Source organism: Brassica rapa, chromosome A04 (genome assembly GCF_000309985.2).
Source record: "Brassica rapa cultivar Chiifu-401-42 chromosome A04, CAAS_Brap_v3.01, whole genome shotgun sequence".
Lineage (NCBI taxonomy): Eukaryota > Viridiplantae > Streptophyta > Magnoliopsida > Brassicales > Brassicaceae > Brassica > Brassica rapa.
Genome location: NC_024798.2, coordinates 12,521,281 through 12,544,361, shown reverse-complemented (window position 1 = coordinate 12,544,361; position 23,081 = coordinate 12,521,281). Strand labels below are relative to the sequence as shown.

General features: G+C 38.5%; 3 protein-coding genes across 3 annotated transcripts; all 3 read left to right on the top strand.

Moving 5' to 3' along the window:
• The first annotated feature begins 446 nt into the window (after positions 1-446).
• LOC103864361 (protein KINKY POLLEN) lies at positions 447-11,794 on the top strand. Its single transcript, XM_009142116.3, has 23 exons — positions 447-822; positions 1,150-1,249; positions 1,348-1,626; positions 1,824-2,077; positions 2,188-2,404; positions 2,508-2,678; positions 2,791-2,868; positions 2,953-3,204; positions 3,276-5,339; positions 5,783-7,514; positions 7,594-7,685; positions 8,001-8,366; positions 8,675-8,793; positions 8,871-9,123; positions 9,198-9,422; positions 9,515-9,654; positions 9,916-9,988; positions 10,069-10,170; positions 10,267-10,368; positions 10,456-10,746; positions 10,839-11,006; positions 11,089-11,440; positions 11,535-11,794. Exons 1-23 carry the CDS (start codon positions 761-763, stop codon positions 11,657-11,659), a joined length of 7,617 nt encoding a protein of 2,538 aa, XP_009140364.2. The 5' UTR covers positions 447-760; the 3' UTR covers positions 11,660-11,794.
• Positions 11,795-12,281: 487 nt separating this feature from the next.
• On the top strand, positions 12,282-13,228 carry LOC103864360 (extensin-like). Its single transcript, XM_009142115.2, has one exon. The coding sequence runs from the start codon at positions 12,628-12,630 to the stop codon at positions 13,012-13,014; it is 387 nt and encodes a 128-aa protein (XP_009140363.1). The 5' UTR covers positions 12,282-12,627; the 3' UTR covers positions 13,015-13,228.
• Positions 13,229-19,974: 6,746 nt separating this feature from the next.
• On the top strand, positions 19,975-21,531 carry LOC103864359 (mitochondrial uncoupling protein 5). Its single transcript, XM_009142114.2, has one exon. The coding sequence runs from the start codon at positions 20,270-20,272 to the stop codon at positions 21,221-21,223; it is 954 nt and encodes a 317-aa protein (XP_009140362.2). The 5' UTR covers positions 19,975-20,269; the 3' UTR covers positions 21,224-21,531.
• Positions 21,532-23,081: the final 1,550 nt, after the last annotated feature.

Here is a 23,081-nt window from a genome sequence, read left to right as displayed (position 1 = left end):
TTTATTACTACTACAAAACAAAGAAATTAAACTAAACTTCATTTACAAATTATATTTTGTTATTTAAGGGCTATAACATCAGTAAATTAATATTCTATAAACTAATTTTATGATAAATTAATAAAAAATAAGAAAACTTTTTTGATAAATTCATATCTCCGTAGATTAACAGAATATTATAAAATCTTATTGCGATTTCAAAATATAATTTACTTATAGACTATTTCCCGCCCGGGGGGACGACATTTAGAAAGTCGAGGAAAATTGAAAAAGTCAAGAGTCAACTCTGGGGACACTCCGACATCCTCGGTGACACGTCACACGTGTGAGTTTTGTAAGAAAGATCTAAAGAGAAGGAGTAAGACGTGCAGTGTCGTTGGATGGTTTTGTATTATTATTTTTGTGATTTTTGTTAACCTCAAATTTACGTTTTTGTTTTTTTGTTTCTCGTCCTCTCTTTCTATTGGAGATTCATCTTTCTCTCAGGGTGATGATGATCTCTGCTTTTGGATAGATTTTATAACAAGAAATCAGAATTTAATAGCAGCATTTATGTATGATCCTGTAACAGTCGAGAGAGAATTTCAATCGAGAGCTTTCAATGTTTTTATAGGAGGAATTTTTTTGAGATTAATATCAGATCTGTCGTTCTGACTTTGGAGAATTTGTGGTTGAGAATTCTGATCGATTTGTGGTCTTTAATGGTTAAACTTATAATATTTTAGGACCAAAGACGAAGCTGAAAAGAGAAACAAAAATCATGATGCTTACTTTGGTGACCATGATCGTTGTGATCGTCGCCCTCGTTTGGGCTTTCTTCAAGTATGTTTGCTCTTCTTTCTCTATGTTTTGATGTTGAAATCGTTTCCATGATGTCTTGCCACTTTCTGATTTGAGTTTAGTTGAAGTTTTTTTTTGTTAATTAATCTCAACCTGTGTTAGGGCAATTGTTTGAGTAGTTTAATCTCGTTGCTCAACAACTTATATAATCTATTTGCTTGTTTACTTTAGTTAGAATTTGGTAGAACGATATGTTATAGAATAATCAGCTATTGAATCTTGTTATTATTATTCGTTGGTTTCTCCTATCATTTTAGTTGAGTTTTTTTTTTTTTATCTTTTGGAACCTCATCAAACTTCCTCTACTAGGTCACTCCCTTGGATACTGCGGAATTTCGCTGGAATAACTCTCGACTTTCAGTTTGATGGATGGAACTGCTTGAAAAATGTTGTATTGCATTTCAAAAAGGTTTGTATTAATGTTCTCCATTTTGTAACTCAAAAGTCAAGATCAATTCATCTTTATTTTGTAACAAGAATGTTTGTTTCTTGTTGATTAATTTACAGGGTTCTATTGAGTCTATATCCGTAGGAGAATTTAAAGCTAATCTAAGTCAATCTCTAGTTGAACTTTGTGCGACGGCTTTTATCCAAGACCCTAAAGTCATATTCTCTATATGTGACCTCAAAATCGTCACTAGACCACCCTCCAGCTCGAGTAAACGCCCTCGTAAATCCAAAACTCGCAAGTCTGGCTCTGGTGGTGGTGGTGGCAAAGGGAAGTTGATGCTACTCGCTAATATCGGTAGATTCTTTTCGGTTTCTATGACAAATATCACTGTGCAGGTAAACTGCTTCATGCTCTATATAATTCCATTTCATTCCATCTTGTTGAAATAGTAGTAATGAAAGCATCATGAATGATAGTTACGCTACCAGCCAAACTGTTTAGCTATAGGAATATATACTAGAAGTAACATCATTGAGCCAACATACAATAGTTTTTTTTTTCTGTGCTTATATTTAATGTTAAATCATTGCAGACACCTAAAGCAAGAGCAGAGATCAAGGAGCTTGAGCTTGATTTATCCAAGGACAGAGGATCAGCAAGCTTTTTCATCAAATTGTACCTCCTGCCGATATCTGTACAAATTGGTGAACCACATGTTGTTACTTCCACTCATTCAACTGACATGAACGGTGACATTCTCCTCGCTAAGCAAACATCAGAGGGCTCTTCTTCGCCTTCTATTCATTGCGAAAAAGTTTCCTTCTCCTGCGAATTTGGTCATAATAGGTACTTTCTACATATGGTTACACATATTCATTATCATCTACTGCATATAGTGAACTCCATGTATATTTTGATATTCATGGTTTGCCATTTTGTGGATCTTCTTGGAGCAGACACTCAAGCTCAAGTATAAAGAACGTTGAAGTAGATATATCTGATACTATTTTAAACCTCAATGAGATGATGTTGACGAAAAATAAATCCTCAACAAGTGCTACTTCCACTGGTGAAGTGATTGGATCAAGTTCTAGTCACACAGGTTCAGAAAAACCTCCAAAGCAACCAGTGAATGTTTTGGTTGCAAAGCATGCTCCAAAACTCCCTGAGAAAGTGAGTAATTTTTCTTTTAAATTTTTAGAGAGGTGTTAGTGCATTATAGTCAATATTCATTTAGATAAATTGCTTACCCATGCCTTTGAATTTATGTGGTTAGGTATCATTTGGTTTGTCAAAGCTTGATATCAGATTTGTGCATCAAGAACATGATTTTTCTATGGCGAATAGCATAACAGGGCTTCATTTGAAAAGTGCCAAATCTCAATCCAGTGAAAAGGGCAAGGAAGAACCATGTCTTGATGTTGTCATAGAACTCCAGAAGATGCATGTACGCAAAAATGAGAAGTTTTCTTATTACCAAACCATTGGATTTTTTCGTTTTTTTTTTTCCATATGTACCATCTTCTAATGCTGCCTTTTAAATTTCATATTCATTTCAGCTTATTAGAGAATCAGAAGTTTCTGTCTTGGAGATGTCAAAACTTGAAGTTTCCTCCAAGGTGTATTGTCCAGTGCAAGTGAGTCCTCTGATATACATGCAATGCTTGTATCTACTTTGCACATGTTGCATCTATATTCACCTGATCTTGGTGTACTCTTAGGAATCTTCCCCTGTTAGAGCTGAGGTTGAAGTAAAGCTGGGAGGTATAATGTGCAACGTTATAATGGCGAGATTCGAGCCGTTGTTGCGTTTGCACTTCTCTAAGAAGAAAAAGATTGTTCTCAAAGAGGAAAAACCTACCATTCCAAAACCAGAATCTAGTGGTTTTAAGCCTGTTGTGTGGAAGTGTGCTACTTCAATCCCTGATGTGAAGATTGTGCTGTACAATCTAGAAAGCTCTCCTATCTACCAAGTAAGTATTAGCATTAACAAGAATCTCTCAATTTTAAAAACTGATTTTTCATTGCATGTGTGTTCTTGCAGCTCTCCTCAGATTCATTACTGGTCACTGCAAATAATATGTCAAGTAAGGGAACATGTGTGCAATTGGAGCTTAATGAACTGAGTTTATGCATGGTGGATGAACAAGGAGGGTGTCTGAACGAAAGCCTCTTTGGTTTGGAGTCACCTTCAGGTTCATTAATCAGTATAAGAAAAGTCAAACTAGAAAGTGGCAAGAAAGAGGAAGCTGGCGGTTCTTTAGGTAAACAGACAATGGTGGCCAACGTGTCCGAAATCTCTCTCTTGTTTTCTTACAAGAGCTTCGAAACGCTTGTGGTAAACGCAATGTCGATACAAGGTTTCGTCAAACGTTTAACCGGTGCTAGCAACAAGAACACGCAACCACACAAGCCGAAGAAGCCATCATCAGGAAAGGGGACTCAGCTCTTGAAACTCAACGTTGAACGTTTCTCTCTAAACTTCTCTGGAGACTCAAGCCTGGACAGTACAGTCATTGAAGATCCTAAACGTGTCAACTACGGTTCACAAGGTGGTAGAGTTGTAATAAGCGTTTCAGCTGATGGAACGCCAAGAACCGCTACCGTTAGCTCTACTTTGTCCAAGGAACATGAGAAGCTAAAGTACTTGATATCATTTGAGTTACTCAAGTTCGGTTTCACACTAAACAAAGAGATTCAGTCTACACAGGTCGAACTCGAGAACGCAAAGTCAGTCTACCAGGAGTTTTTAGACGAGCCTCATCCAGTTTCAAGAGTAACACTTTGCGACATCCAAAACGCAAAGTTTGTGCGTCGTATTGGCGGTGTTAAAGAAGTTGCAATATGCTCTCTCTTCAGCGCTGCTAGTATTGTGGTTAGATGGGAGCCTGATTTGCACATATCAATGGTTGAGCTTGGTCTGCGTTTGAAGTCACTTGTCTCAACTCAGAAACTTAAGCAGCAAGGCAACAAAAGCCCTGAAGAGCAGCCACCAACTACTACTTCTACTACAAGTTCTGTTGATAAGCCAAAGAAGAAGGAAGCTATATTCGCTGTTGACATAGAGATGTTAAAGATATCTGCTGAGGCAGGTGATGGTGTTGAAGCTGAGGTGCAGATCCAGTCCATCTTCTCGGAGAATGTGCGTATCGGTGTGCTCTTGGAAGGGTTCATGCTTGGTTTCTGTGGGTGTAGGATATTCAAAAGCAGTAGGGTGCAGATCTCACGCATACCTTCAAATGCTTCAGGAGCTCCGTGGGATTGGGTGGTTCAAGGACTTGATATGCGTATATGTATGCCCTTCAGGCTTCAGCTCCGCGCTATCGATGATGCTGTTGAAGAGATGATTAGGGCTTTGAAGCTTGTGACCAACGCTACAAACAAACTCATCTTTCCTGTTAAAAAGGAAAGCTCCACCACATCAAGTAAGAAACCTGGTTCGAAGAAGTTTGGTCGTGTAAGATTCGGGATCAGGAAGTTAGGATTTGATATTGAGGAAGAGCCGCTTCAAGGCTGGCTTGATGAGCATTATCATCTCTTGAGGAAAGAGGCTTGTGAGTTAGCCGTGCGGTCCAAGTTTCTTGATGAGTTGATTTCTAGTGGATCCTCTCAAGTCTCTAAAGCAGAAGGAGAAGAGTCATCAGATGGTGGTGGTGAGAAGAAGAAGATTTCTTTCGAGGGAGAAGAAGTAGACGTGGAAGATCCAGTGGCTATGAGTGCGTTGAAGGAAAAGCTATATAAGCAGTCGTTTGAGTCATATTACAAGTCTTGTCAGAGTTTGAAACCTGCAGAGGGTTCAGGTGCTTGTAAAGAAGGGTTTCAAGCTGGTTTTAAGATGAGTACAACTAGGAGATCTCTTCTTAGTGTTTCTGTTACTGATTTGGATCTAAGTTTAACTGCTATCAGTGGTGGTGATGATGGGATGATTGAAATGGTTAGGAATCTTGATCCTATATCTCAAGAAAAGGACATACCGTTTTCAAGGTTTTATGGAAGCAATCTTGTGTTGAAAACTGGAACTCTTGTTGTTCAGATAAGAGATTATACATTTCCACTTCTCTCAACAGCTTTGGGTAAATGTGAAGGCCGTCTTGTGTTGGCTCAGCAGGTAACAGATTAACTCTTGTCTCTTTCAAGTTTTTTTGTCAACTGTCTATATATTTAAACTAAGCTTTGGTCTATAGCGAGGTTATTTCGAAAAATAGTTACTCCCTCCTTTCCATGATGGTAAAATTTTTGGCACATTAAAAAATGATTAGTGTACAACCATAAATATCTTGATTTATGTGTAAAAATAATTTTTATAATTTTAGAACAATAATTTTGATCAAATATTATTTTTATCTTATTAAATACGCGTTTTGAAAAAAGAAAATTTTCTTTAAAGATTCATCTTTATGGGACGGAAGGAGTATATCATACCATGTTTGGTTTAAATGGGAAAATAAAATACTATGCCTCTGGTCTTAACCTCCTTTCCTTCTCTCTTTAAGACTTTGTGCCTTTTAGGTTCTTTACTCTTACTCATATAACTTTTTTTCTTTACATTAGGCAACAGCTTTTCAGCCTCAAGTACTCCATGAGGTGTTCATAGGAAGATGGAGAAAGGTGCTGATGCTTCGTTCAGCTGGTGGAACAACACCTGGAATGAAAACATACTTGGACTTACCTCTACATTTTGAGAAAGGAGAGGTCTCTTTTGGAGTTGGATATGAACCAGTGCTTACTGATCTAAGCTATTCCTTCACCGTTGCTCTCCGCAGAGCTAACCTAAGTCTCAAGGGCCCTGGCCTTATTCTTCCTCCCAAAAAGGAGAAGAGCTTACCATGGTGGGATGAAATGAGAAACTACGTCCATGGAAACACAACCTTGTCGTTTTCCAAGACAAAGTGGACTATTCTCGCTAGTCCCGACCCTTATGAGAAACATGACAAGCTTGAGATGACCTCTGCGGCCGTGGAGATCCAGCAATCGGACGGCCGTGTGCACTTCTCTGCTGATGAAATGAAAATTTACATGACCAGTTTCGAAAGTTTAGCTAAACGTTACCCTAACGCACCGCCTTGTCCAGCAAGCTACCCTTTCCTTGAGGCTCCACGGTTCAGTCTTGAAGTCAGGATGGACTGGGAATGCGAGTCTGGAAGTCCAATGAATCATTATCTCTATGCTCTACCTGTTGAAGGTAAGGCTCGTGAGTTTATCTATGATCCTTTTAGGTCTACTTCTCTTTCCCTACGCTTTGACTTCACCTTAAGACCTGAGAGACACAACCCTTCCGAGTTGAAGCCTAAGAAAGGGTCTATTCCACCACCTACTTTAAACATTGCTGCTCATGATATGGCATGGTTGATCAGATTCTGGAACATGAACTATCTTCCTCCTCTCAAGATCCGCACTTTCTCTAGATGGCCACGTTTTGGTGTTCCAAGAATCCCAAGATCAGGGAACTTGTCTATGGATAGAGTGATGACAGAGTTTATGCTCCGTGCAGATGTTTCACCAATCTGTATAAACCATAAGACGCTTGATCCTGAGAACCCTGCGAGAGGCTTGACGTTTAACATGTCCAAGCTTAAATTTGAAATGTGCTTGAGCCGTGGCAACCAAGTTTTCACTTTTGATTGCGTGCGTCAGACTCTTGACCCTGTTTACCAAGGAATAGACCTACATGTACCTAAAGCCTTTATTAAAAAGGATCATGAGGCAGTTAAGATGACAAGGACAAGCTCACAGTCTGGATCAACTGGTAAAGCTAGTGATGGCCCTGAGAAGCATCCTGATGAAGGGTTTCTATTTTCGTCAGACTACTTTACTATAAGGAGGCAAGCTCCTAAGGCTGACCCGGAGAGAATGATGGTGTGGAAAGAGGAAGGGAAGATATACCGTGAGAAAGTTGATGCTAAACCTACAAATGAGAAAGATAGTGAGAGTGATCAGGAGAACTCACATTCTGATCCTAGTGATGATGATGGGTTTAATGTGGTGATAGCAGACAACTGTCAGCGTATCTTTGTTTATGGTCTGAAACTGTTGTGGAACATAGAGAACAGAGATGCTGTTTTAGCTTTTGTTGGTGGGATGTCCAAAGCATTTCAACCTCATAAGCCTTCTCCATCACGTCAGTATGCTCAGAGAAAGTTACTTGAGGGTAACCAGAAGAGTTCTGAATCAGAAGCTCCTCAAGATGAGAATCCCACTTCCCAAGCTAAGGAGCCTGTGGAAGTTGTTTCATCACCTTCAAAAGAACCAATCAAAACAGAGAACTTTGCATCTTTCCCACTTGGTAAAGTCTCAGTGACTCCTCTCAATATGTTTTGCAAGCAAATCTTATGCTTAATCATTGATTATTTGTCTTGGTGCAGAAGCCACAAGTGGTTCAGAGGAAGAAGGAACTCGGCATTTTATGGTGAATGTTATTGAGCCACAGTTCAATCTCCATTCTGAAGACGTTAATGTAAGTATATAGAGTTCAAACTTTAGTCTTAATAATATTACTTCCGCTATATGCCTTAAAAATACATGTCAAACTTGTACATGCGTTATATTGTAAAGTATTATACAATGTTCAAGAGATCGCTAGGCGGTAGTTGGTGCTATATAGGAGATTAGTGACTAGGCTCCGCCTAGACAGATTTGAAAGAAAAAAAGTTGAAGAAAAATTGTTTTGTTTATGACTGATTTGCCGCCAAAACCGATTTTTAATATTGATATTATCTAGTAAAGTATTACCACAACTAAGATGATTGTGCATGTTAACTACACTTATCAGGGTAGGTTTTTGCTGGCTGCTGCTAGTGGCCGTGTTCTGGCACGATCATTTCATTCGGTTGTTCATGTTGGGTATGACATGATTGAGAAAGCAGTTCAAAATGAGAATGAACCTGATAAAACTCCCGAAAATGATGGCACTGACATGACTTGGACACGTCATGAAGTGTCCATGATGTTGGAGCATGTACAAGCTCATGTGGCACCTACAGATGTTGATCCAGGAGCTGGAGTGCAATGGCTACCAAAGATTAGAAAAAGCTCTCCAAAGGCAAAGCGTACTGGCGCATTGCTTGAAAGGGTTTTCATGCCGTGTGACATGTACTTTCAATACATTAGACACAAAGGTGTTAGTCCCGACCTAAAGGTAAAACATCTACAGTATAACTCCCTATGTTTCATAAAAAGTGTGTTTTAGAGTTTATTTTTTGTTCATTGTTTTATATTTTCAATGCAGAAGTTCAAATAAAATACAGTTTTAACTTTATTGTTTTAATGTATTAATTAGGAAAAAAATATTTAATGTATGAATAGAAGGTACAACATAGTTTTTAAATGATTTTTTTAATATGCGTGAAAAAATTCTTAAAATTTTATGAAATAGAGCAAAATATTTTATTTCTTTAGTATCATTGTTTGAATAAGATACTTATATATTACCGTTATATGATACAGGTGAAGCCACTGAAAGAGCTTACTTTCAACTCACGTAACATTACAGCGTCGATGACATCACGTCAGTTTCAAGTTATGTTGGATGTTTTGTCCAATCTTTTGTTTGCAAGGTTACCAAAGTAAGTGTAGATTAACATCTCTTTTTGTGGTTGTAATGTATCCCCTTCTGACTCTATCTTATTACTATTACATTCAGGCCTCAGAATGATAGTTTGAAACTTTCTGGTGAAGAAGAAGATGAAGGTGAAGAGGAAATCGATGAGGTGGTTCCTGATGGAGTGGAGGAAGTAGAACTTGCGAAAGTCGAACTTGAACATAAAGAGAGGGATAAGATGTTGCTTCTTGATGATATAAGGAAGTTGACACAGAAGGAAAGTAACTCAAGAAACAAAAGTCTTGAAAAGGAAACTGACATTTTATGGATGATAACTTGTGGGAGGCCAATACTGGTGAGGAAAATAGTTCTGTAAAAGTTAATATATATATTTATTTTTATGCATTGGACTAAGCATATCATATGTAGGTGGAGGAATTGAGAAAAGGGTATCTAGATGTGAGACAATCAAGGAAGGCGGCGTATACAGCACTGAGGGTAGCAGTGAAGAATGCTGCAGAGCTAAGGTTGCTGGAGAAGGATAAGAACAAAAGACCATCCTCTGCTATGCGCATTTCCTTGCAGATAAGCAAAGTTGTTTGGTCTATGGTTTTAGATGGCAAAACGTTCTCTGAGGTTGAGATTCACAATATGGTAAGTCCACGATGTTCTACTTAGACTATCAAGTCTGTTTTTCTTTCTATTTTTGGAAAGAAAGTCTCAAAAATGTTTCACATTGCTTGCAGATTTATGATTTTAACCGGGACTTGAGAGATATTGGGATTGCACAGTTCACAACAAGATACTTTGTGCTGAGGAACTGTTTGCCTAATGCCAAGTGTGATACTGTTCTTTCTGCATGGAACCCTCCTCCAGAATGGGGCGAGTGAGTTCCTTCCTTTATTTTTTACACATCTTTAGGGACTTATAATAATCATAAAACCAGAGGTCATTAGCTCAACTGGAAAATACCTTTGACCATTGTGTCAGAGGTCCCCGGTTCGAGTGACCGTTTGTTCAAAACTAATATTACATAAGTTTAGTGTTTGGAGGGATTACAGGCTTCGGCCCCGAACCTCCTAGTATTTAAAAAATAATGTGTTATGCTTGTAACTAAGAGATTCTCTTGCCATACTACTATATGCAGTAAAGTGATGCTACAGGTAGATGCAAGACAAGGAATCCCAAAAGACGGACAAGCTCCTTATGAACTTTTCAAGGCAAGTCCTTCTCTATCTTACAAGAGCCAAGACGCTTAGGTTATTGCAAAGACTGAAGTTATCTTGTGTTTGGTTGATAGGTCGAAATCTATCCTCTTAAAATCCATTTGACGGAAGCAATGTACACAATGATGTGGGAGTATATCTTCCCAGGAGAGGAGCAACATTCCCATAGAAGAGAGGTTTTATTTATGTTTTCTCATCTATTTTAGTAGCTAATGGGATGCTCTAAAGTTATGTTATGACTCACTCACGCTTTTGTTTTTGTATGCTCCTAGGAAGTCTGGAAGGTGTCAACAACAGCGGGTTCTAGGCGAGTCAGGAAAGGCTCGTTTGCTCAAGAAGCAGCAGCGTTGCTCTCTACATCTGATCTAGGCCAGGTGATGCTTTTCTCCTTCCTTTCTTTACTTACATTATTAGTATCATTTCTTTAAATATTAATGTGTATTTTCTTGAAATGTTTTCAGGGTTCAAAGAATCAAAAGTCAAGATCGATCCGTAGCTCAGGGGCAGAGCTGAGAAGAACATCCTCTTTTGACAGAACATGGGAGGAAACTGTGGCGGAATCTGTAGCTAATGAGCTTGTTCTACAGTCCATGGAGCATCAGGGTGAGTCATCAAAAAGCAAGCTCAAGGATTCAAAAACTGCCAAGGCTGGCCGTTCGGTTCATGAAGAGAAGAAGACGGAGAAGTCAGTGGAAGACAAGAAGTCGAGGCCACAGAAGATAATGCAGTTCCAAACCATCAAGATAAGTCAGGTATTGTCACTTGGTTTAACTCATCTAAGCAAGCAAAAGGTTCTTAGGGTACTAATAAACTTATACATGGTAATATTTTGGTTTTGAACTAGGTGGAGTTGTTGATCACTTATGAGGGTTCAAGATTTGTTGTTAATGATATGAAGCTGTTGATGGACACATTCCATCGGGAAGAGTTCAGTGGAACATGGAGGAGACTATTCTCTCGAGTTAAGAAGCATATCATATGGGGAGTCCTCAAGTCAGTAACCGGAATGCAAGTAAGACCACTTACACAACAGTCAGCAATCATAATGCATATGTCTTGATGTGTCACTGAGTCATTTTAATTGTGTTTTGTAGATGAAGAAGTTCAAAGACAAGACACATGTTCCAAAAGAAGAGAACAGTTTGAAAGACAAGGACGAGTCAGGGAGGTTAGATCCAGATTCAGGAGGATTAGTGAAGCGTCCTGGTGACAATGCTGGTGATGGGTTTGTCACATCCATTAGAGGTATCTTCAATACACAAAGGCGAAAGGCTAAGAAGTTTGTGCTTAGAACAATGAGAGGAGAAGCAGAAGAAAGCTTCCCAGGGGAGTGGAGTGACAATGAAGCAGACTTCTCTCCTTTTGCAAGACAGTTGACTATTACTAAAGCTAAGAAACTCATCAGGCGTCACTCTAAGAAGTTCCAAAACCAAAACACTACTAAAGGTAATTTGGGTTTCTTATATATAATCAAATATCATTTTGTTATGAAGTTGCAAAACCAAATATAAGAGATAAAACTTTCTCTGTTGTGTTACAGGTTCTAAAAAGCTTCAGCTCTCGCCTACTTTGTCTCCTAAGGAAGAAGATCGATATGAAAGTGACTCTTCTAGTGGATCTTCTGCTTATGAAGAGTTCCTTGACCAAAATCAGATGTTAACATAGAATTCAAAATTTTGTTTATTTCCCACCAGAATTCAGATTTAAGTTTCCTTTTTCTTTAAATAAATTTGTAAAGAGTTGCAGATTATTTATCTCATCCATCACTATTACACTTAAAGATTTTGATTTCATCCACTATTCTAGTGTACTAGTGTTGATAAGGCTTGTTTATTACAGGTGAGACATGAAGAAGAAAAAAGGTTTTCTCTTGGTAATCTTGTATGTATTTTGTTCACATAAAGCACAGATTTTGCACAAATCATCCTACAAGGTTGTCAATTGCTGATGAGACTGAAGTTCATGAATCTTGATAAGGTGATGGGTCTGTATAGATCCAAAGACTGAAGACTAACTCTATAAAGGAAGACATGAGCCAGTCTTTGCCAGTTAACTTCTTTAGTTAACACATCTATAAATATATGTTTTCTAGTCGACAAAAAAAAAAAAAAATATATATGTTTTCTAATAATGTTAACCAATGTGTGACTTCTTTAATATTTAATCTAATTACCTAAATTAATAACCAGTGTAGAACACATTACCATCTATGTGTGATCTCACACACTTCGTTTGCAGACGTATATAATTTTTCATATGAAAATATGTTTGATAATATTATATTGGAAAAATATAATATGATAAATAAAATCAAGCAGGATTTTCTATCAGATTTTAAAAACACTTTCAACCTAAGGTTGGTCAACAAAGATTAAGGGCTAATGTCATAGTGGCTTCTGGTCAAGAAGTCTTTCTTGTGGAACAAGTAAGTGTTAGTAAGTTGCACCAAAAATAATTTCTTCAATCCTCCCTCACCTACTTCTCATCAAACTTCAAACCCTAATTAACTCCTCTATAAATACGCACAAACTCCTTCATATCCACTCCATCTTCACTCACAATCAATCCCAAAAAACACGAACCCCCTCCTCTCTCTCTCTCTCTAGTACAGCAAAAACCCAAAATCCCAAAAAATGGTCTCCTGGTTATCATCCCTTGTCATTGCAGTGACATTCACAAGCTTATTCACCGGTCTATCTGCTCGTCGCCATCTTCTCCAATCAACACCAGCGACTCAGCCACCGGTTACAACAACGTTGCCACCTCTTCCTAAACCCACAATGCCACCACCAATGCCTTCTTCGCTTCCTCAGCCAACTCTTCCTCAACCAACAACACTTCCACCATTACCGAGCACACAGATACCTTCATTGCCTAACCCAACACAACCCATTAATATCCCAAACTTCCCACAAATCAACATTCCTAATTTCCCATTTAACATTCCAAACAATTTCCCTTTTAATATTCCCACTAGCATTCCTACCATCCCTTTCTTCACTCCACCACCTTCCAAGTGAGAAGCTAAGCTCTTTAGCTTCTGCCACACAACACATTACCGTCTTTCTCTCACACACTTTGTTTGCACATGTTTGTAATGTTTCTTATTCTTTTGCTGTTGTTTGATGCATGTTCTCCTTCTTGTTGTTGTTGTCTGTTTCTGGCATGATGTAGTTGCTTTATTGTAATATGTATACATCTTATTATTGTTCTACTGATTCTTGCTTTCTTCTTTTTCTTCTTCTTCTTGTGCTTGATCTCTATAACCAAAAAAATAATGGACGAATTACCATCCATAAAGTACCCTGAAATGTTGACATAAACGTATATAAATATATGCTTCTAAAAATTGTGTGAAATACTAACTTGTTAGCAAAGTACAAAGGGAAATGACAATGTAACTTTGACACATGTTAATCAATCGTTTAATAGCATCGTCTAATCTATCCATTTTCAAGGAAATCATCTTTACCAATAATATAGTTTCTCTTGGATGAAACAGGTTCAAGGAAATCATCTCGTGTTTCATTTTATATGCATAGGCCCATAGATAAGCCCAATACAAATGATGATATATAGGCCCACCAGAGCATCTCGAGACTACTTTCTTATTAAATAGTGGGAAAGTTGAATGAGTCAAGTCAACTCTCGGCCGCTCCTACATCCTCGGAGACACGTGTGAGTTTGTAATAAAGATTTTAATTAAAACGGCTTTTACTCGGCGGGAGAGGTGTAAAAGTCATTAGCCAACTATTTAAGACTCTTTTTGGCCCAAATGTCCTCTTCGAGCCATTAACCATAATACTTCAACTATGATTTATTTATTTACTCGATAATTATATTTTATTTCAGTATACATGTGACTTGTATTGGATAACTGTGACAACTAGTTATAAAGATCAATCAGTGTTTGGGACCCGAGAGTCCTTCTGGTTATCTATGATGCAACTGCTCAATCAGTTACTTGTGGGGTTTCTATTCTATCGGAGAACATCTCCCTCACGGTAACCTTTGTTTATGGCTACAACTTGGTTGAGGAACGGAGGAGTATGTGGAATTCATTGGTTGAGTTACAGGATTCATCTCCAGTATCCTCTCATCCTTGGGCTGTGTTGGGTGACTTTAATCAGATGTTGTGTACCTCTCATCACTCCAACCACCTTATCTCTCGTGTTGATGTCTCGGGAATGGACGAGGCAAACATCAGTCTCCAGGACGCTCAGCTGTTTGAGGCACAGGCTAAGGGTTTACCGTTCACATGGAGAAACAGTCAGGATGTTAGTCCAATATCAACAAGAATTGATCATGCCTTCATTAATCAAGCATGGTCATCGTCATTCCCTGACTCGTTTGCGGAATTTCTGGATCCTTGCCAATCTGATCATACTCCTTGTCTGTTCCGGTTGCCTTCTCTTCAACGTCAGGTTACAAAACCTTTTAAATTTTTTCATCATGTTACTGATCATCCTGAGTATACAGAGACAGTAAGAGAAGCTTGGAGCACAGCTTTGATCACAGGTACTGCTCAGTTTAAGCTCGTCCGTTCCCTTAAGCTACTGAAGAGACCATTGCGACGCTTAAACAAAAAGCACTTCAGTGGTATATCCCAAAGGGTTAAGAGTCAGAAAGAGAAGGTTGACACTCTCCAGAGAGCTCTGCTTACTTCGCCGGATACTCCAACTGCTCAAGAGGAGCATGTCGAGAGGGATAAATTGAATGTGCTACTTAAGGCAGAAGAAAAGTTCTACAGACATAAATCACGGGTTCGTTGGGCTGATGTCGGGGATCGCAACACTCCGTTCTATCACAAGACTGTGTGTGCTCATGCCTCCAGGAATCATATACACTACCTCAAAGATGCTACTGATCGGACATTGTACTCATATGAGGAGATCAAGTCTCATGCCGCTGAATACTTTCAGGGGATCTTAGGCTCTACGGACCTTCCCTCTTCTCCGGTCTCTCCCGAGGACTTGCAGTCATTACTCCCTTTTCGATGTACGGAGCTCCAGAAAAATTATTTAAAACGTGAAGTTACTGAAGCTGAGATCAGAGCTACTATGTTTGCAATGCCACTAAATAAGAGTCCAGGGCCCGATGGATACTCCGTTGAGTTTCTTAGAGCTTCATGGGATATAGTTGGACAAGACATCATTTGTGCTGTGAGAGAGTTCTTCCGCAATGGCAAACTTCTCAAGGACATGAATACTACTGCCATCGCCCTTATTCCCAAGAATCCGGAAGCTTGTTCTCTCACTGATTATCGCCCTATCAGCTGCTGCAACGTCGTCTACAAGCTTATCTCTAAGATCATCGCAAATCGCCTCAAGCCTATTTTAACAGAATGCGTTAGTCCTAACCAAGCGGCGTTCTTAAAAGGGCGCAGTTTAGGAGAAAATGTTTTGCTTGCAACAGAGCTTATTAAGGACTACAACAAATCTTCTTGTCTGAGGAGTGCTATGATTAAGATTGACATTCGCAAAGCTTTTGATACGGTATGTTGGGACTTTGTGATAAAAGTTCTGCAGGCTCAACAGTTCCCTCCAATGTTCATCACCTGGATAACGGAATGTATCTCCTCGACGCGATTCTCAGTGGCTATTAATGGGGAACTTGCTGGTTTCTTTGAAGGAAAGAAGGGCCTCCGTCAAGGTGACTCAATATCTCCCTATCTCTTCATTATGCTCATGGAGGTTCTCTCCCGTCTGCTAGACAGAGCGGAAGTTGATGGTTCTTACAGTTTACATCCTCTATGTGCTTCCCCTAAGCTCACTCATCTTCTGTTCGCTGATGACTTATTAGTCTTTTCTGATGGGTCGCGGGTATCTACTGATGGAATCAAAGGGGTTATGAATCAATTCAAGGAGTGGTCTGGTTTGGATACTAATCAAGCCAAGTCAGAAATTTTTTATGGGGGTTACACACACGTTCAAGTCATGGAACTGAGTCAACTTTCTGGTTTTCGACCAGGAGAATTCCCTACTAGATATCTTGGGTTGCCTTTAAGCCCAAAAAAAATTTCTGCAGCCACGCTTCAGCCTTTCCTTGACTGTATAACATCTAAGCTGCATTCCTGGTCTGTCAAATTTTTATCTTTTGCTGGGAAGGTAACGATGATCTCCTCCGTGATTTACGGTATGGTAAACTTCTGGAGTTCGGTGTTTGTGTTGCCTAAGTGGTTCTATGCTAAGGTAGACTCGTTATGCTCGGGTTTTCTTTGGAAGAACAGCACCACTTCCGCTGCTGGGGCAAGGGTCTCTTGGAAGCATATTTGCACTCCCAAAAAGGAGGGAGGGCTGGGTATAAGATTGCCTGAAGACTTTGAGATGGTATTTAGGTTGAAGAGACTGTGGTTATTCTTCTATGGCTCTGGCTCTCTTTGGGTCCCCTGGTTAACCCATAATAGATTCAATGGACGGAGTCTCTGGCTTATAAATGATGCGCCACGTTTTTCAAGTACGGTGAGGAGTATGCTCCAACTCAAGGATCAACTCCATAACTTCCTTAGATGTAACGTCGGGGATGGTGACACTGCCTTGTTTTGGCATGACTATTGGACAGAGTTGGGTCCGCTACACCTTCTCTACGGCTCCACGGGTCCACGTTCTCTTCGTATACCTCTTTCTGCCACTGTCTCTCAAGCAGTCGACAACGGTCATTGGAATCTCCCTCCGGCGCGTTCTGAACTTGATGTTACGCTTCAGATCATCCTAGCGACAACGTCAGTTCCATCTGCGACTAACGGTGGGGATACTTATCTGTGGAGAACCAACTCTGGGGGATTTGGTCCTTCTTTCTCCTCTAGGGTGACTTGGGAAAGGATTCGACTCCCTAGACCTCTTGTTCAGTGGCATTCAGTGGCTTGGTTCAAAGAGGAAATTCCTCGTTGTTCATTCATCGCTTGGATGGCGTTCCTCGGAAGGCTACCAACGCGTGATCGTTTGATTTCATGGGGTCTAACTGTCCCTCCAGGTTGTGCACTCTGCTCCATAGCTGATGAGTCTATAAGCCATTTGTTTTTTCAATGTCCATTTGTGGTTGCTACTTGGTCTCGTTTCTGTGGCAGGTACTTGGCGACGGCCCCCGCCTCACTCACTGAAGTTGTGCTCATCTGCCAGCGGCTACCTGGACCTCATGCCTCGCGGGCAGCGACAGTGCTCAAGCTTCTCAACCAAGTTATCATTTACAACGTCTGGCGTGAGAGGAATACCCGCATCTTCACAGGAGTGTCAACAACTGAAGAAGCATTTTTCCGAGTGGTGGACCGGGCGATGCGTGACAGACTGCTGTCCTTGATCCGACCTTCATCTTCTGCTCCCCTGCCTTCTTTGTTGGAGCTCTACTTTTGGTTTATTTCTCCTTATAGTTAAATTGCTCTCTTTTTATTGCTCTCTATTGCTCTCTCTTGCTCCTTTTTCCTTTCTTGTAATAAGTTGTGTTTCACAACATTGTAAACTCTAAAAAAGTGGTATAAATCTTAACATTTAGACCAAAAAAAAAAAAAAAAAAAAAGATCAGAAATTTTAAAAAATAGCATAGCTTTGAGTTTGTACAACTGATTTCTTAAGGGTCTCAACAAGGATTAGGACTTGTTAAGCAAAAATAAAACAAGGATTAGGACTTGGCAAGATGCATAATATATCGGTATCAACTGTTATCGTAATTTTACAAAACATAAACAATATGAAAAATGCAACGTCGTGACGTGTGGTCATGTTCAACTATATGCAAGTTTACAACAAACAGAAAACTATCTTCAAGTTGCACCTTGCAACCATCTTCAACTCTATAGGTTAATTTGCAACTATCTTCCAGTTATTTTATATCACATGAGGTATTCTAGACCAGGACCCAATTAATCTTTGGGTAAAAAAGGAATATTTTGCTTAATAAATATGAAATATGAAACTAGTGTGGACTAGTTAAATAGAAAAAGAAGAGTTTTTTTTTTTGCTTAAATAGAAATAAAAGAGTTATGAATAATATTTATCGACCTAAACGATTATTTTTGGGTCACTGTATAACTGATTCGAACGTTAACCACATATTAATAGATTGAAAAGATATATTGCTATCTATAAAGTTTATAAATAAATAAAATTTGAAGTATTTATTTTATAGAATATGATGGTTAACAATAATCATAAAGCTATCCAACATTCTACATCCAATTTTCATGAGATAGTATTAATGACTATCAATGGTGTAGTGAGTGAGAGGTAGGTAAGTCGGGTTTAGTTTGAAAACATTGGCATATAGTAAAATCTGATAATTTTGAATATTAATTTGCATGTGTTCTGTATATAAGATTAAATATTTTAGCCAAAAAAAGAAGACATGATTAAATAAAGAAACGTGGAATATATTTTCATGAGATGCATTAAGAGCCATTGATGGCCTAGTGAGAGGTAGGTAAGTCTCTGAGGCTGTAAGAAGATTCTTTGATTTTAAACAAATCTTTTTATCACGTTGGAATTGGATGGCTCTTAGATCTCAACACTCAAACTTTACCGTATGGTTTCTGATACCATATTTGATATGTATTTAATTTGATTTTCTCAAAATTAATTGAACAATGCATGCTGCCGAAAAGTAAATAATTACTAGATACACTTCACATTTTATAATGTTTTTCTTTTTTTACTTTAGAAAACAGCTTTTATATTTAATGTTGATCGGATCGAGCACATAGTAAGAAACCATTAATGACAAAACAATACCTTAAAAACCTTCCAAAACCAAATTTAAACCATGGTATGTACTATGTAGCCCTGGGAAAATCATCGCATTCCATTGGTAGGTAACATGAATATAAATTTATGAAATGAATTTAAAACAGTTGGTGAGGAAAAGAATATGTTCTTGGAGAATAATCAAACATGGGCAGAAGAACTAAGGAAGCATCTCTAACAAAAAGGAAGCATCCCATGTGATGAAGTGAATGTGGGGTAATTCATTTGGGGGAAAGTAGCCATTGAATTTTGTAACCAGTGAATGAATGAATTAATGAATTACACTACCAACCCGGTACGATATAGTGAAAAGTGAAAACGATGCCAAAGCAAATAACTTTTTCTTTGTGTTGTCAAGATTGATTTAATAAAATATTTTTTCTTCAGATATATAGCTGTATTTTTTTGTAACTAGAGATATATAGCTGCATCTGTGACTAAACAAGTGTAAAACATGTGTCATGCATTATACTAGAATGTTATTGGATTCAACAATTTTAATGATATTAGTCAATTACTATTTAAATTTGTTAAAAAGGTAATTTATTTTTACATGAAAACTGTAAGACGAATATTTTAAAATAAATATACTGGGAGTTAGTGGGAGTTGGAATTGTATTGTTTAAGTAACTCTTAAATTTTATTGTTACTAGTTTATATATTCCATTTTTAAACTTAATTCTGATTAGTTCGTAAATTTATCAATTTGATGACTTTTAAATTTCATTTAAAATTTAATGTTAGTCCGAAAAAATTAATTTTTAATAATATTATATTTTTTACGAAATGATGTTTAATAATCTAAATTATTATACACTAAAATTTTAGTCGATCTTAGAAATACACAAAACTCTCTAAAAGATAACAAAACTATATACAAATAACTCTAGGCAAATTTAACAAATGTTAACTTTTTCAACTAATTCTATCGAAATTCAAGTTTTCCCTCTAACTCCTCTTTTTGTGTGAAGATAAGTTACCAATTTAGCGATTACCACCACTTTTTAACAAATGGACTTCACTAATCAAGTCCGTTGAATAATAAAAGTACGTATTAAATTGAGCTTCCATTTCTTTGTAAAAAAAAGAAAGAATATTTCAAAAATTGAATATATAGGAAAGTCTCAAGATACTACCAAATTAAAAAGGAAAACGTGTATTTATTTATTTTTTTGATTTTACTATGCACAAAATAGTAAACAAGTCTCCGCGCTTCCTTTTCTTCCCTTATTTAAACACTTGTCTCCTCTCTCCAACCACACACAACAATCAATCAATCTCTCACCATTTCTCTTTCTCTCTCTAAAAAAAAACTTTTGTCTGAACGGCATATGTCTCAGAGACCTCAAGTTCCTCATTCTTCCTCTATAGCTTTCGGTCTCCATTCTCATCTCCTAATCTCCAGTGAGATCAGCTCCAATTCCAACTGGTCTCTCTAAGAAAAAAAAAAATCAAACCTTTTCAAAATTTTCTCTCAGATTTTCTCGGAAAAAAGATCCAAACCTTTCTGACTTTTTGATTTTCCATTTGATAAAAACAAGAAATGGGTCTTAAGGGTTTCGCTGAAGGAGGCATCGCATCGATCGTAGCGGGTTGTTCGACCCACCCGCTTGATCTCATCAAGGTCCGAATGCAACTCCAAGGCGAATCAGCTCCCGTTCAGACAAGTCTCCGACCAGCGCTTGCCTTCCAGACCTCCTCCTCCTCCGCCGTCCACGCGCCTCCTCCTCCTCCGCGCGTCGGTATAATCGGTATCGGATCTCGTATCATCCGACAAGAAGGCACGCGCGCTCTGTTCTCCGGCGTCTCCGCCACCGTTCTCCGTCAGACTCTCTACTCGACGACCCGCATGGGTCTATACGACATCTTGAAGACTAAATGGACCGACCCGGAAACAAAGTCGATCCCTTTAACCCGCAAACTCGCCGCCGGGTTCATCGCCGGAGGGATCGGCGCCGCCGTGGGAAACCCGGCGGACGTCGCCATGGTGCGCATGCAAGCCGACGGGCGTCTCCCGTTGGTGGACCGGAGAAACTACAAGAGCGTTTTGGACGCGATCGCGCAGATGGTTCGCGGCGAAGGCGTCACGTCTCTGTGGAGAGGGTCGTCGATGACGATCAACAGAGCGATGCTCGTGACGGCGTCGCAGCTGGCTACTTACGACTCGGTGAAAGAGACGATTTTGGAGAAAGGGTTGATGAGGGACGGGCTCGGGACTCACGTGACGTCGAGTTTCGCGGCGGGGTTTGTGGCGTCGGTCGCGTCGAATCCGGTGGATGTGATTAAGACGAGGGTGATGAATATGAAGGTGGTGGCGGGGACCGCGCCGCCGTATAAAGGGGCGGTTGATTGCGCGTTGAAGACGGTGAGAGCGGAAGGGATCATGGCCTTGTATAAAGGGTTTTGGCCGACGGTGTCGAGACAAGCACCGTTCACGGTGATTTTGTTTGTGACACTTGAACAAGTTAAGAAGGTGTTCAAGGACTTTGACTTTTGAGGAAGATCATGATGATGCTGGCGATAATTTGGGTTATACAAAATAAGTTTTAATTTTCTTTTGATTAATCGAATAGTTTAAGTTTAAATGTTCTTCATTATATCGAGTAGTTCTGTTGAATGAAAATTTGAGATCAATGAGAAGAAATAAACAGTTCAACTGATTCGATTTGAAGGGGGAGGTGTTATCTCAGTCAATAAGTATTTGGTAGATCCATTTGTGTTACTTTTGAACTATGTAATATTCTTTCAAAAAAACTTTTACTTTTCAGACAAAATATCTTTATGAAGATTGATGTGGCTATTTAATGGAACATCTCTAAGCTTATCTGCAAATCAAACTGTCAATGACTTGTTCAACTTCTTATATATAGATTTGGTCAATTGATATTTTATGAGATCTGACTTGCTTTTCGATCTTTTATATTGTTTCTTACTGAGTTATAGTATTATCATCTTGTATTTTACGCGGTAAACCATATTGCTCGTTATACTTTTCTATCTTGTTTCACATACTCCTCTAATAGAATTTGAGACCTTTCTTAAATTTAAATAATATATGATTTTATTTTTAAAAAATATATAGATGACAGCATCAATGATTTATTTAAATATTTTCGATGAGTTAGAAGTGTTCACCAACGTTGAGTTGGCCTAGTGGTAAAGGGATTGCGGCTGTAACTTCCGCCACTTGGGTTCAACTCACGGTGGGAAGGACTATTTACAATGTTTGGGTTCCCGGCAAAGAGGTGAAAACACCTTTTTCAACCAAGTTGCTTTGGTATAGTGGTATAGGAGCTCCAGCTGGAGTGCCCGCCCCTGGGTTCGAGCCTTGGCCACTGCGGAATTTACATATGGGCTGCAGCATCCGAGACCGAAGACCGTTACACGGTGAGCCACATGGTGACGTCCTGGCAGCGTCCATGCTCACTTCGGTCTCTAGTCTGGACCACCTCGGTGGAGCCAGGATACTCGGTTAGCAAAAAAAAAAAAAAAAATAGAAGTGTTCAAATAATTTATGAAGAACTGTTCCTAATTATTCCATTGTATCAGAGTCTAGATCAAATTATTGATCTCAAATCAAAGCTATGGACAATGAAATCTTCAAAAACGTGAACATATAACGTAAGCCCAAAAGTATATAATAAAACAAAACGAACTTCGGTGCAATCATCCACGTGTTTTATGATGCTTTAGTTTTACACATACGTTAAGTCGAATCTATTCAACAGGATCATTTAAACCGTTTCTACGAGAAAACACACATACACGAATCGTAAAACTAACTATCTTTTGAGTCATCAAAATCTGATACCATCATAATTCGTTGCGTTTGTATGGATTGCTGTCTTGTTACGGGCAAATAGATTATTTTAAAAATGATATGTTTAGTTTCGCTTTCTTTACCTGTCATGTGGAGTAATGTTTGATTGTTAGAACGAAAGACAATGGGTGACAATACAGAAATTAAATGCTAGAACAAACAAAAGAGAAATACATTCAAGATATCCGTAACATTCTGAATTGTAATATATAGAAAAGTTTAAAATTTTATGGGCAAACATGTTTATGCTAGAGTAATGAAAAAATGTTACTTATCAGAAAATGATTTGTCATATCGTAAGAGTTAGACCAAAGCACGAAAAAAGACATGTACTGATTATATGTTCAGTAAACAAGACTTTCAGATTTTGGAGAATTAACTCAACACCCATTAGACGGGATGGACTCACGGACCGAATGAACTGGCAGAAAGCCCGGTAGAACATTATAATATTATTAAATATATTTTTATTAAAAATAAAAATAAGAAAATTCTTAAAATAACTTTACAGTCAAAAACAAATATTTTAATTTTA